The 12,910-nt window shown below is 39.1% G+C and overlaps 1 protein-coding gene across 10 annotated transcripts in view; it reads left to right on the top strand.

The window, feature by feature from the left end:
* The window catches only part of RABGAP1L (RAB GTPase activating protein 1 like), a 265,221-nt gene that overhangs the window by 190,698 nt on the left and 61,613 nt on the right, over positions 1–12,910 (top strand). For all 10 annotated transcript variants that reach the window (XR_005933627.1, XM_041127540.1, XM_030034313.2 and 7 more), the window contains one exon: positions 4,806–4,934. Coding sequence is in view for 8 of the 10 variants with exons in the window: in XM_041127540.1 (XP_040983474.1) it covers positions 4,806–4,934 (129 nt within the window). In the remaining 2 variants the exon portion in view is untranslated. The remainder of the gene's footprint in view (positions 1–4,805; positions 4,935–12,910) is intronic.

Raw genomic sequence — 12,910 nt, 5'->3', positions numbered from 1 at the left:
TATACATACTGTATACATAGAATTCTATGGAAATTAGTAATTTTTATCTGTTTGTATGAAGGAGGAAGAATTAAATTAAGGAAGTGTGGTGTGGTTGATCTGAAATTTCTTCTGCAGTGTTAGTTCCCAGATGGGAATAGGAGTTGTAGTTGATATAGTCAGGAATAAATGAGACTGCAGAATTAAAAATTGAAGACAGAGAAATTAAAGAAAAAAGCCAAGGCTTTGTCCTTCGTCTTAATCACATTTTCCTAAATATTTGGGGGAAGGTAGTAGTAATATTATTTACTTTAAAATAAATAATCAAAATTAACATCATTTAAGTCTCTTGAATTCCATTCATGGTTTTTGAACATTTGTGGTTTTCCAGAACTTTACCTTTACAGTTGAAAGTGTTGCTAGTACTTCTGGGAAGGGGCTTTCCCTTAGTTTCAACTAATCCATGTAAGATAATTTTATGAATATATTGGAACTACTTAAGCAATGTGGGAAGGACATTCGAGGGCATATTTAGTCAAACCCTAAAAGGCAAGCTGAGACTTTTGGTCATAGTTCTCAGTGAGTTTCCTCTTTTGCCTGGTTTTAAAAATATGTTTTAACCAAAAACATGATTATTTGAAAATCACATCTAGAATAATAAAAAATGTCCTGAAGTCCCTGAGTGCACAAAAATGCAATGCACCTGCCAAACTTTTAATTATTGGTTCATTAAACTTACAGATGGTTTAGTGAAATAAGTTGTTGATGAGTTCCACAAGCTGAGTGACGCAGACCAACAAATTTACAAATCTCTGCCTGTCAAACAGCTGCCAAAAGGTTCCTGAAATGTCTTTATGATTTATTGATTAAAATCACAGAATGTCAAGAGATGCGAATCTTAGGATGCCACCATTGCTATTTTTTAAATTTTTTTTGTACTGCATATACACATACACACACACACACACACACACACACACTGGTTTTAGGTTGCTTCCTGGTTTTAAACAGTACCTGAAGAGGTTAGTTTGCAGAACATATGCAAAGTACACAGCCCAGTTAATGTTGCTCTCAAAATGTTACTTTGGTTTCTTGTGATTTTAATAGTGAAATGTAACTTTTTGATCAACAGATTACTTTAATGAAATTAAAATATTCAGCAAAGTAGAAAGAGCTGAACAGTATAGGCTTTACCACTCATATCAAACTATACAATGTGATGGGTTATAATTTTTTGTAACTATAATCTTAGTTCAGTGAACTCTGTCACAGAAGTTCTTATTTGCATGATTCACCATTATTCTTATGGGATTTTCATTGACTAAAGGTTTTTCAGGGTTGAGAACTCAAAATTGTCAATAGTTACAATTTTACATGAGTAATTTGTTTTCAGGCTGTTAAAATACTATTGTAATAGTGATTCAAGCAGAAGCCTAGGAGAATTAAATCTGACTTTAAATGTTTTACATGTAATTGCTGTTTTTCTGACATATTTGCCGCTGGCTTTTTTGGTATTTATTTTTAAATGAAGTGCTATAGACGTAAAGGGTAGGTGCATGTGCTTTTCTAAAGTTTGGCAGGGTAATTTAATTGTTGGGGTTTTTGGGTTTTTTTTTAGGTTTTTTCCTCCTCTGATTTCTAAAAAAAAAGTAAATTCAAAACTCTCATTGTATTATGATAATTTAAAAAAAAGAAATTAAATACAAAATTGAAATAAAAATGTCTAGTCAGGACCCCTAGGAAGAATACATGGTTAAAATTAGGATAGCTCAGCTCCTAATGAATGCTAAAAATTTGGCAAAAAGTGTGTTTGGTGTTTGTTTTGTGTTGGGAGCAACTGTCCAGAAGTCTTAATTGAAAACACCCTCCCACTCTGTTGGAAGCACGTACCAGCCAGCCTGTCTTGGAGATTACCCATCGTTCAGCATTGCAGTATCAGAGCACCTTCTGTGTAAAACCACCAACAGCAGCAAAATCGGTTTTACAGGTTCGCTGGTGTCCCTTTACACCTGGGGTCAGAGTTGTGTTTGGGGCCAGGTTTCAGAGGAGGATGGGAGAGGCTGCCACGGTGTGAGGAAGAGGAGGGGACTGGAAATGCAGGAGAGCTTCTCTCCCAAGAAGGCACGCTTGCAATGTAATAGGGAAGTCTATTTGAATTGTATAGTGATCACAGCTGTCAACATCACTGAGAGGGAAGGAAAGAAATCACTTTCAAGTAAGCTGGTTAGCAAACCATTTACTGCTTTTCGATCAACATTACCCAGCTGAACTTTGCCCAGAAGCAGCTTGGTTGCCAGCACAGGTTTTGGCAGTGATGCTGTGTGCTGCCTGCATGACAGGCTGCTCCCACCACGCTCTACAACTTGCAGATCATCTTAAATGTAGCCCACCGTGGATATGAAATGGTGATGTAGTCTCAAGTGGGGCAAAAGCCTATCTAACCTCAGTAAAACTTGTCCAGGAGAAATATGACGTTAGGAAGAGGAAACAGATGCGTTGGCCATAGCTGCATTCATGAGTGGGTCTGATTCATCAGATACCCAACTTGCACCAGCTTTCTGTCAACACTACATCGATCTTGTCTGATTGAGTCTCAGCCAAATAGTCCTTCTGCCAAATTTTTGTGGACAGAATCAGATGTGATAGTTTGTGAAACTGAACATTTCTCATCAGCATCCTGAAGGCAGCATTTCTTGTGTCCCTGCAGTGATGACCCAGCAGCTTCCTTGGCTGCGAATGAAGGGAGGATCAAATAGATCTTGGGAGAACTCTGAGGATTTTGATGACAGAAAGTTGTCCGCTTTAAAAATGCTGCAGTCCTGGGGAAATGGATCCGCTGAAGCTACTCCACTTGCATTTGGAGTTTTCTCGCTCTTTCCTTGTGATTAATATAGCAAAAACTACTACAGAGTGCCCATTAGGGTATACAGTATAATAATCTCTGAAAATACATAGGGTGATAGGTAAACGTGTACAGCGTAGATTTTGTCCTTGTAGGCTCTTGATTGAGGACATCAAAGGAGGAGATAGTGCTATGCCCATTCCCAAAGTGAAAGATTGGGCACAGAGCAGTGATGATTATCAGTGTTGGGGTGGCACACCTCTGATGTCCGCTTATGCTCTCTGCTGTCAGAGATACTGGATAACCATGAAAATACCCCCTTAATTTCTGTTGCTGTTCCAAGTTTGGTACCTAATTTCAAATCCTTTCAAAAACCCTTCTCCCTTCCCCCCACCAAATAAAGTTTGGGTAAATTGCTATTTGACCCTCTGGGTAGTCAGCTCTAGCATTTTCAGCAGAAATGTGGAATATGTTGAGCTAGGTTTGAGTATTACTGTTACATATCTGCAGCACCATATTGAAGTTCAGTTTGCTTTTAAGGGCTATTACATAGTAGACATAATTATTTTCATGTAAACGAACTAGCGATGCTAGTTTGTAGGTTGCATAGGGAGGATTCATAAATAAGATTAAAATTTTCTCTGCATTGTAGTGATAATTATTTTTATTTATTTAAAACAAATTTAACACCCAAGAGAAATAATAGTATCATTGAGCCTCACCTCTTGCGTGTCAAAGGCTGCACAGTTTCTCCCCATTCTCCCTGTGCAGGGCCAAATCTCTTGTGTTTGGCTGAAGTGTGTTTTCTGGAAACACGTCTGAAATTGGAGACAGCAAAGAATTTTGAGTGGATGACAATATACTTACAAATCAAACTTTGAAACTATGTGTATGTAATATACCTACTGCGTATAACAAGGCAAAAAATTACAAAGGGCGTTACTCATGAGAAGGCGGAGGATGCACACATGAAAATGTTGGCAGTGGTACTTGAGCAATTAATTCAGCAATTAACCCTAACAGAAGGTACCTGTGCTGCCTCTGAGGTATTTGTAGTAATACCGCGATACACAGCGCCGGTCTCCATGATACTAGTCTGTATGTTGACACATTTTTGCTCATTCTTTCTGGGTTAAAGATCTTGAAATTCATGTTTTTGAGATGACATCCTAAATCTCTCATCTGGACACATGGTTCCTGTGAACTTTTTAAAGGAGCTATCCCAAGGTTTGGTATTTCATATCTGCTAAATCTCTTGGTGTAGTTCTTGGTAAATCTGAAGATGAATACATTTTTCCCTGTGAATCATATTACTCCATCAGTAGCAGAACTGGATTAATGTTCAATGTTTAACATTTTCTGACCTGTTAGGCTTGATACCACACTGAGAGGTACAGTATTATGAGAGATGGAGAAATAAGCATGTAAAACATTTTCTGGCACAGAGTTCCTTGAGAAATTGTGTCACAGGCTTCTGCACATTGACTTGCTGATGCCTCTTATGAGTCATATGCATTTCTGCTTCTGCTATTCATGTCTGCAACCATATATATCTATATATACGTTGTCTTTTTAGGGCAGCATTATGAGAATCAGCAATGGTCTAATGCACAAGCTGTCTAGGAAATATTATAAATTCTCCTAGGTTTTTGTTGTTTGCTTGGGTTTTGTTTTTCTCCTCACTGAGTGACATCTTGACAGGCTGAGCCAGAATCCTTTTCTTACCCTGCAGGTATAGAAGGATAAAATACATTAATGTGTTACAGTCCTCTGATTGTGCTGCTCTGCCTAGGATTCCTTGGATATGCTGTAGCTTCTGTTTTGTTTTATGAGATATGAGTTAGAGAGCTGATTTCAAGGAGGATGTTTTTGAGCTAATGTGAATATTGGTGGTTTGGAATACATTCAGTAAATGACAAATCCAGTAAAAGAGCATGACTGCATGTTCTCAGTGTTTACAGTAGTTCCCTATGTTTAATTGCAGACCTCAAAAGAGGACCTTCTACAAGCTGATTTTGAAGGAGCTTTAAAATTCTTCAGGGTTCAGTTGCCCAAGAGGTACAGAGCTGAAGAGAACGCCAGAAGACTGATGGAACAAGCTTGCAACATTAAGGTAAGGATGGTCTTCTTTTCTTCTCATTCACCCAGGGTTTGTACAGTCAGGTGCAATGTTAAGAATGGCAGTAGTGTGTGGAAAGTAAAGTAATGAAATCATTAGTTTATTACTTTTTATATATGTTTGTGTATTTATACACACACATGCACCTACACTTTTTATATTTAAAGAAACTAAAGCTCTGAGCTTTTCCCTCTTTGCTTCAGTACAAGCTAATAATTAAAATAGAAAACTGATGCATGATCACATAAACTGAATTATCAGAACTCACTAACTCATTAATTGATTTATAAACAGTGATTACACTAAACCAATTAATCGACTGTATGATAATCGTGCAACCAAAGGTCAGATATTATTTGTTTTGACCAGAAGATATTTATTTGCTGAGTACTGCTGTATAATACAATTGCATTGGGGTAGAAACTTAGTTTTGTTTGCATATCAAGCTTACCAAGACAGAATATCTTTTTATATTCTACCCTAACCAAGACCATGCTGTCAAAAGGCAGGCTTCTTGAATGTCTGGAGCACAAGTATTGGGCTTGTAATGAATGATGGCAAATTAGAGGAGCCTGACTGTAAATTTTTGAGGATGGAAATCTTCTGTTAAAAATGGCCACAGAGGTTCATAAAGCTGTCATTTGAAAGGTCTGCTATTTTTTCTGGGATTTTTTGTTGGAATATGTATAGCTATGGATGGGCTTAACATTTGATCTTGGAAAAAAGTGCTTTTGTTATTTCTTGGAACGTGAGCACTGATGGGAAACGTGTGTTTTGTGTGGCCTGATAATGGGCTGAGAACATCCCATCAGAAAGAATGCTCCTCTAACACCCTGCCTTTTTTAATCTCTTTCAATATATTTATTCATTTCCTTTTGTGGTGCTTAATTTCATAGTTTATTAAGCAAGAGCTTTTTCCATACTGGTTAAAATACTGATCTGGTGAAAGAATGGGGCTTGCCATACTAATGTTTATTCCAGCCAGAAAAAAGAAAATCTGTGCAGAGGTTTTATTAAAATTGGACTTGGATTTCAACTCTGCTGCTGAAAGAGAGTATTTGGGAGTAAAAGACTACAGTTTGATGTTTAGTATTTAGTCCTTTGCTCAGTTCTTGAAAATGAGTAATTTAAGGACTCATCAAGTACAGGAAAATCTTCTTTATGTTGTTTACTCACTGTGTATTTTTCTGATGGGAGGTTAACATAGAAGTCCTCATGGTACTTTTTGGAAGAGCTATTTGTCACTTTTTTTGGGCCTACCTTTCTCATTTTCTTGTGCAATATATTGTGTGCCACATGATGTTATTTTTCATTAATGTTTCAAATTTTATTGGGTACATATGTATATGGTGTGTTTTGTTGGGAAAGTATTTTGAAATGTATTTGAGGCAGATGTTCAGTGCATAGTGCCTCATATGGGTTCAGCACATGGGGCCTTTTAAAAGCAGAGAATAAAATTCTGAACTGTGCATCGATGTGAATGGGAAGGCATTGAAGGATTTGACAGTGAATCCACTGCATACGCAGGATTTCGCACATTCTGGATTCTGGCGTGTAAGAGAAAAACACAGATGAGTACAGCAGACATGGAGTCAAGGCGCTCTCCTCCGTGACAGGAGTACAAGAGGACTAGCAAGAATTATTGGAATGGAGGGAGAATTCAGGGCTGAGACCAGGGGTTATCAGGGATGGGAAAAAGTAGAAGATTCCGGTTACCTTCTGCTGTGTCAGTAACACTCCACCCTTGTAATGAGTATAGTTGGGAGTTGGGTTCTGCTTCCTCACTGGGCATGCAACTCATTCCTTGTTCAGATAGAAGACATAGGAGAGGTTCTAAACTGTCCCTTGAACAGTCTTCTGGTAGTTAAGCTAGGAACAACTAAGCTCATGGAGAGGAGTGTTCTGAAACTCGGAGGCTTTTAGTTAAGGTTGTTTTCAGGATTAATGGCGTAGTCAGGAAAGTTAATCTAAATAGGGAAGACTTTGAACATAGGTGATGTATTTAAAACAGCAAAAATGTGAAAGACTTCAGGAACTTAATGTGAGGAAACTCAGTGTTAAGACCTCATTGGTGGGGAGGATGATACTTACTTTAAATGAATCTCTTTTCACTCACTTGCACTCCTTCTGTCATAGATGCCACTCATACTGATAGCCATGTGCTCACCAACACCAAGGCTTCTGTCTGGCCAGGATCACTTGTGTGTGATGAGAGTGAGGGACAGTGCTTATAAAGTCCTCACTATGTCTCTTGGGTTCCTCTTAACTGATGACAATAAACTGACTTTTAGACAAATTTTTGTGTACTCTTTAGGAGTCAAAACAGTTCTCATGCTGTGGTCTTTTCCCTCAGAAGCTTACTGGCCTCAGCCTGTCATTGCCATCCTTTGTCTCTCTTTCCTCATTGTGGGTGGGTTTGTGGCTTCCAGCCTCGTTTCCTCTTGGCAGAGGTGAGGTACTGTAGCTCTGCTGCGGGTCTCCGACTGGCTCGTCATCTCTACTATGGCCTCACTAGAGTGCCGGCCTTCTGGTCTAGATGTAGCAAGACATTTCTCATCATTTGTCAGTTTGAGTGCTGTCACTCGTGTCCTTGCTTATCAATACATGCCGTTCTCGTAACCCATTCTCTGTATCGTTTCTTCTGGTGCTTTTGCATGCGGAGGCTTCCATTCATCCTTCTTTCAGACTGATCTTAGTATTTCTGTTACGCAACCCTACTGAGTGATTATGCAATGCCTTGACTCTGTTAACTCGATGTCCCACATTAAATTAAAACATACAAGGGTTGAACTGACTTCACACTCACAGTTTTTATTTATTTGGATCAACTTTTCTCACTTTTGCTGACTAGAATGTCCTTAGAGAGCCAAATCTGAATCACAGGAACGTAACCTCTGATTGGAGATGGCACATGAAATATTTGATAGGCTGAAGAGAAAATCCCCTCATAATGAAGAAGGTGATCGGGAGTCATCAACATGGTTTTATGAAGGGTGAATCATGCTTAACCAACCTAATAGCCTGCTATGATGAGATGACTGTCTTGGTGGATGAGGGGAGAGCTGAGAATGTTGTTTATCTCAAGTATAGCAAGTGTAGACACTCTCCCATAACATCATTATAGACGAACTGATGAATATGGACTAAATAAGTGGACAGTGAGGTGGATGACAATCTGGCTGAATTGTTTGGTTCAAATGGTTGTGATCAGCAGCAGGATGTCCAGCCGGAGGCCAGTCAATAGTGTTTTAGCTCAGAGATTGATACTGTGACCAATACTACTTAGCCTCTTCATGACCTGAGTGACAGAGCAGAGAGCACCCTCAGCAAGTTTGCAGATGACACAAAGCTGGGAGGAGTGGCTGATAGACCAGATGGGTTTGCTACCATCCAGAGGGACCTTGACAAGGCTAGAGGAACGAGCCAGCAGGAATCTCATGAAGTTCAACAAAGGGAAGTGCAAGGTGCTGCACTTGGGAGGAAGAACTGCATACACCAGTACCTGCTGGGGGCCAGCCGACTGGAAAATAGCTTGAGAGAAAAGGACCTGGGGGTCCTGGTAGGTACCAGGTTGAACATGAGCCAGCAGTGAGCTCCTGCTGCAGAGGAGGCCGCTGGTATCCTGGGCTGCACTGGGAGGAGTGTTGCCAGCAGGTCAAGGAAGGGATCCTTTTCCTCTGCTCAGCAGTGGTGAGACACCCAGGGGACTGTGTCCGGGCCTGGTCTCCCCAGGAGGAGAGAGACATAGCTACAAAGGTGAGAGCCCAGTGAAGGGCCGTAAAGATGATGAAGGGACTGGAGCATCTCTCCTATGAGGAAAGACTGAGAGAGCTGGGGCTGTTCAGTGTGGAGCAGAGAAGGCTCGGGGGATGTTATCAATATAGATAAATACCTGGTGGGAGGGACTAAAGAATAGGGAGCCAGGCTTTTCTCAGTGGTGTCCAGTAGACAGACAAGAAGCAGTGAGCACAAAATGAAATAATTTATATTTTAAAGCTATTTATTGATTTATTAACTTCAGGGGTGATCAGACACAGGAACAGTTGCCCAAGGACACTGTGGTGTCTCCGTCTGTGGAGATACTCAAAATGCAACTGGCCCTGAACCAACCTGTTGTAGGTAACCCTGCTTTGAGGGTGTGATTTAGACAAGATGTTCACCAGAGGTCCCTTCCAACCTCAATTATTCCATGATTCTATAATTAGGTGATTATAATCATGTTATTTATTTACAAACAGGAGCTAATAATTGCAGGAAATGCTCAAATAGGAAATTATAGTCTTGATAATCATCACTCAAAGAGGTCCCAAGGAATGCAGAGGTTACACGAAGAGTAGTTGTCTGTCTTGTTGAATGCAGCAAAACTTGTTCTGTTAAAAAAACCCACACCAACAAACAAGACCCTTAAACATGTTTTCTTCTGCTGTATGAATGTGCTGTATGCACTGTGTCCTTCAGCTGCTTCTCACTTCTGTATTAGCATTTGTAGACTAAACACCAGATGTTTTTAGAGTAAGTGTCACACAGTAAGTGCCAGGGAGTATTTTCTTTATGTTTCTGAGCTAATTACAGAGGCATAAAAATGTGAAAACAGAATCATGGTGCGGCCAGGTTTCATACTCTTGCTTGGTCTTTTCCAGTGTTTTGTTTTTGTTTTTTTTTTTTTTTCCCCTCTCACATTGCTACAAAACAAAATGGAAGTTTTAACATGTAATGATCCACCTCTACTTGCTGCTTTTTTTTTTTTTTTCCTTGAGCTCTAGCTGACATGGTCCTAGAGAAGGCAAGTGAAAAAATACTTGGTGTTTTTGGATTTGGAAAAAATACTTGGTGATTTCTGGACTTAACCCTTGAATTTTGTAGCAGTAGTTTTATTATCCTATTTTTAAACTGAAAATAATTAGCATCAGTCTATCCCTTGAGAACAGTCCTGCAAATACAAAGAAAAAAGCTCCTATTAATTGAAAATTGTATGTAAAATGTGGTAGAGAATGTCTCGTTCAATTAAGGACTATCCATGGTGATTACTCATCAGGTCTGAATTTTTATCTTTTGCCAATGAGGAGGAAATCACTGTGCACAAGGTCAGTGGAATTAAAAATAATAGTAGTATTTTCCAGCAGTTAATTGTTGGGTCGTATTCCATGGTTTAGGAATGTGTTGGAACTAATTCATACTATGAAATAATATGGCCTAAGAAACTTCCCTTTGGTTTTGGCATATGCATGTTACGTGCATATATGCAAAATTAGGGTCCTGCTAATACCTAGATGATGGATTACAGCCAACATTTGCAGAGTTCAAGATACATTCAGGTGGAAGAGGCTGAATCTATGAAGGTATCTGCTGAGACTCTTAGGGCAGTTAGAGCCCAATATTGCAGACGTTTCCTAGCTCAGGAACAGTCAAACAGAGGAGAAAGACATAAATTCTCCGAGTAGGGTGTCAGATGCTAATTTAAGGGTTAATGAAATTTAAGAAAAGATGAAAATCTAGAGATAATGAATGGGGGCTTGTCCTCCTTTGTTTCCTGTTAGTTTTCTAATCTGTAGTGACCATAACTTTAATTTTGCAATGGCCTTTACAGAGGGAGGGGCATGTTTCTCCTAGAGTAGTCAGTAATAATTACGGTTGTAAAAATGGGTTTGGGGATGATAATTTTCTACCTGACCAGAGGAAGCTGCATATTATGTCTGTAGAGTAAGGAATTACCCTAATTTCCTACTTCATAGAATGATTACCAATGCTTTTTGTACTCATGCTTGGGGAGGGGCCTTTTTTTTTTTTTCTAATTTTTCTCTCTTTACAAGGGATTTCAGAGGCTTTTCTATGTCTCTGGAAGCCCAATTTGATAAATGAATGAATGAAGAAAGAGCATATTCTAGATTAATGAAAGTTAAGCTTAATGGTGCTGTTTTATTCAAACAGCTAACACATTCTGCATACTTGCTAAATCTGCATCCATTGCCTTTTGCATCTTGTAATGCAATTTCTCTCGTAGAGATCTGTGTAGGTCCTAAAGAGATTGTAACGTCGTCTGATTTTAATATAGGAAGCCTAGCACCTCTATTCTTACACTCAACTTCAGTCAGTTGAGTTGTAGAATGGGAGAAAGTAAATCTCACTGGGAGATTTTCTCCATACGAAAATGTCCTGGTTTGACAGTTGCCAGGTGAACTCAGGGAGTTGTGCCCATTTCTCCAGGACCTTCCTGTGATATTTGGAAACGGAGCAGAGCTAACATTCAAAATGTGTTACATAGCAGATGTGGAAATGCCATGAAGTTGAGGATAGCAGACAGGTAGGTGGCGAGATACTGGGCAGTTAGCTGTGGGTTTGCACCCCTCGTGCCCAGTGAGGGTGAGGGGCTATACAGGAACTGAGCAAAGGAACCCACAGGGAAGATTTTTCTGTTTATGGGGCAGCATATGTAATGATACATTCTTTTACATGGCTCAGGGATTACAGTGACTCCTTGTCTCATCTTTCAGCAGCAGCAGTGGCAGGAAAGACCTGGTATATTGAAGTTCTAAGAGAAGCTTCTTCCTAACCATGTAAATCTCTTCCCTCCTTGGAGGAAAAAAGGCTCCCCAGCAGTTTTTACAGGGTTGCTGCTCTCAGCACCTTGGGTGAGAGGAACAAATGGCCTTGAGAAAAAATTGGGCCTTTTTCAATGCGAAGCAAACACACACATTTTTGTCACCTGTCACTGTACTGACAAGGTTATTCATCCCAGCTGGGTGCACCCACAGTTGTGGCTTGAGCCAGGACCCTGGTATGGCTCATAGAGAATAGCTCTACTAGCAGAGTCAAAAAGAGAAGGCTAAGGTAGCAGGAGCTGTGCTAAGCTTTTTCTCATTTCAGAATTGTTCTTTGTGTAGTTTTAAAAAAGATTTACTTTAATAATGTTGCTATTTAAATGTTTTGAATTCAAACTGCTGTTTTGAAGCTCACACCTTACTGATGTGGGCGAATTATTTTATTCACACCTCTGTTGCTGTTTTATCTGGAAGTAATTTCTTGCAGGCATGGTTTAACAGGGAATTACATATTGATTTATGTGAGTTTCAATGGAAAGAAGTAAAAATAGCTCACTTGCTCTCTCTCTTCTCTCTAGTGCATTCTCTCTCTTTGTGTTTATATGTATATATGTATATTTATCTAGATACTTGGGAGTTTTTCACTATTGTGAGAGGTGGTAAGACAACACAAATGCAACAGAAAAGCAAAGGAGATAACTGCAGAAAGGGCCTGAAAATGCACAAGCCTTTTATTCCTTTGGTTCCACCAGTGGTGTATCTAATTAATCTTCCAATATAAAGAACAGGGAAAAAATTGCTCATTTATCAACTTCTCAAGAAAAGGCCAAACCACATTGAAAAGAATTGTGTTTAGATTTATAGAAAACCCTGCCATGCCTTTATGCGATTTTTTATTAAAAGTCAATGATCAATTCCACTTATTATGTCTGTGCCGTTATCTCCAAAGTGCAGGATCTAATTGTCCTTGTAAGGAGGGTCATGTTTTTTAATGCCTATCCTGTTTTCAGCTTCAGCTTCCTTCTTTCTGCTTGCTTTTGTGGTATAGTGCAGCACAGTGAACAGGCACCTGAAAATCAGATGAAAGTACCTACAGAGGAATTGGGCATTAAATATTATTGTAATCTTGGTAATAAGTGTTAACAACATAGAAAAAGTGTCATGCATTTAAAAAAAACAGTTTTGGCTATGAAATACTTATTTATTTGAACTCTGTATCTGGCTTTCCAGTGAGCAGACATGTTGCCCCCAGTAGTGAGGTTATATTTTCATGGCATTTAAGCTTTAGGAAAACTGAGCGGGGTTTGTTCATTTGTTTTTTTTTGTTTGTGCTGAGTTGGCATTATAAATGAAATCAGGTATATTGTTAATTTTTATCAACAGGGAAAGAACAGGATTTTATTATTAATAGTTGAATATAATCACATTTTA

The sequence above is a fragment of the Aquila chrysaetos genome, chromosome 12, assembly GCF_900496995.4.
Source record: "Aquila chrysaetos chrysaetos chromosome 12, bAquChr1.4, whole genome shotgun sequence".
In the NCBI taxonomy this organism is placed as follows: domain Eukaryota; kingdom Metazoa; phylum Chordata; class Aves; order Accipitriformes; family Accipitridae; genus Aquila; species Aquila chrysaetos.
The sequence above is the reverse complement of the archived record's forward strand: the minus strand, read 5'-3'. Positions and strand labels throughout refer to the sequence as shown.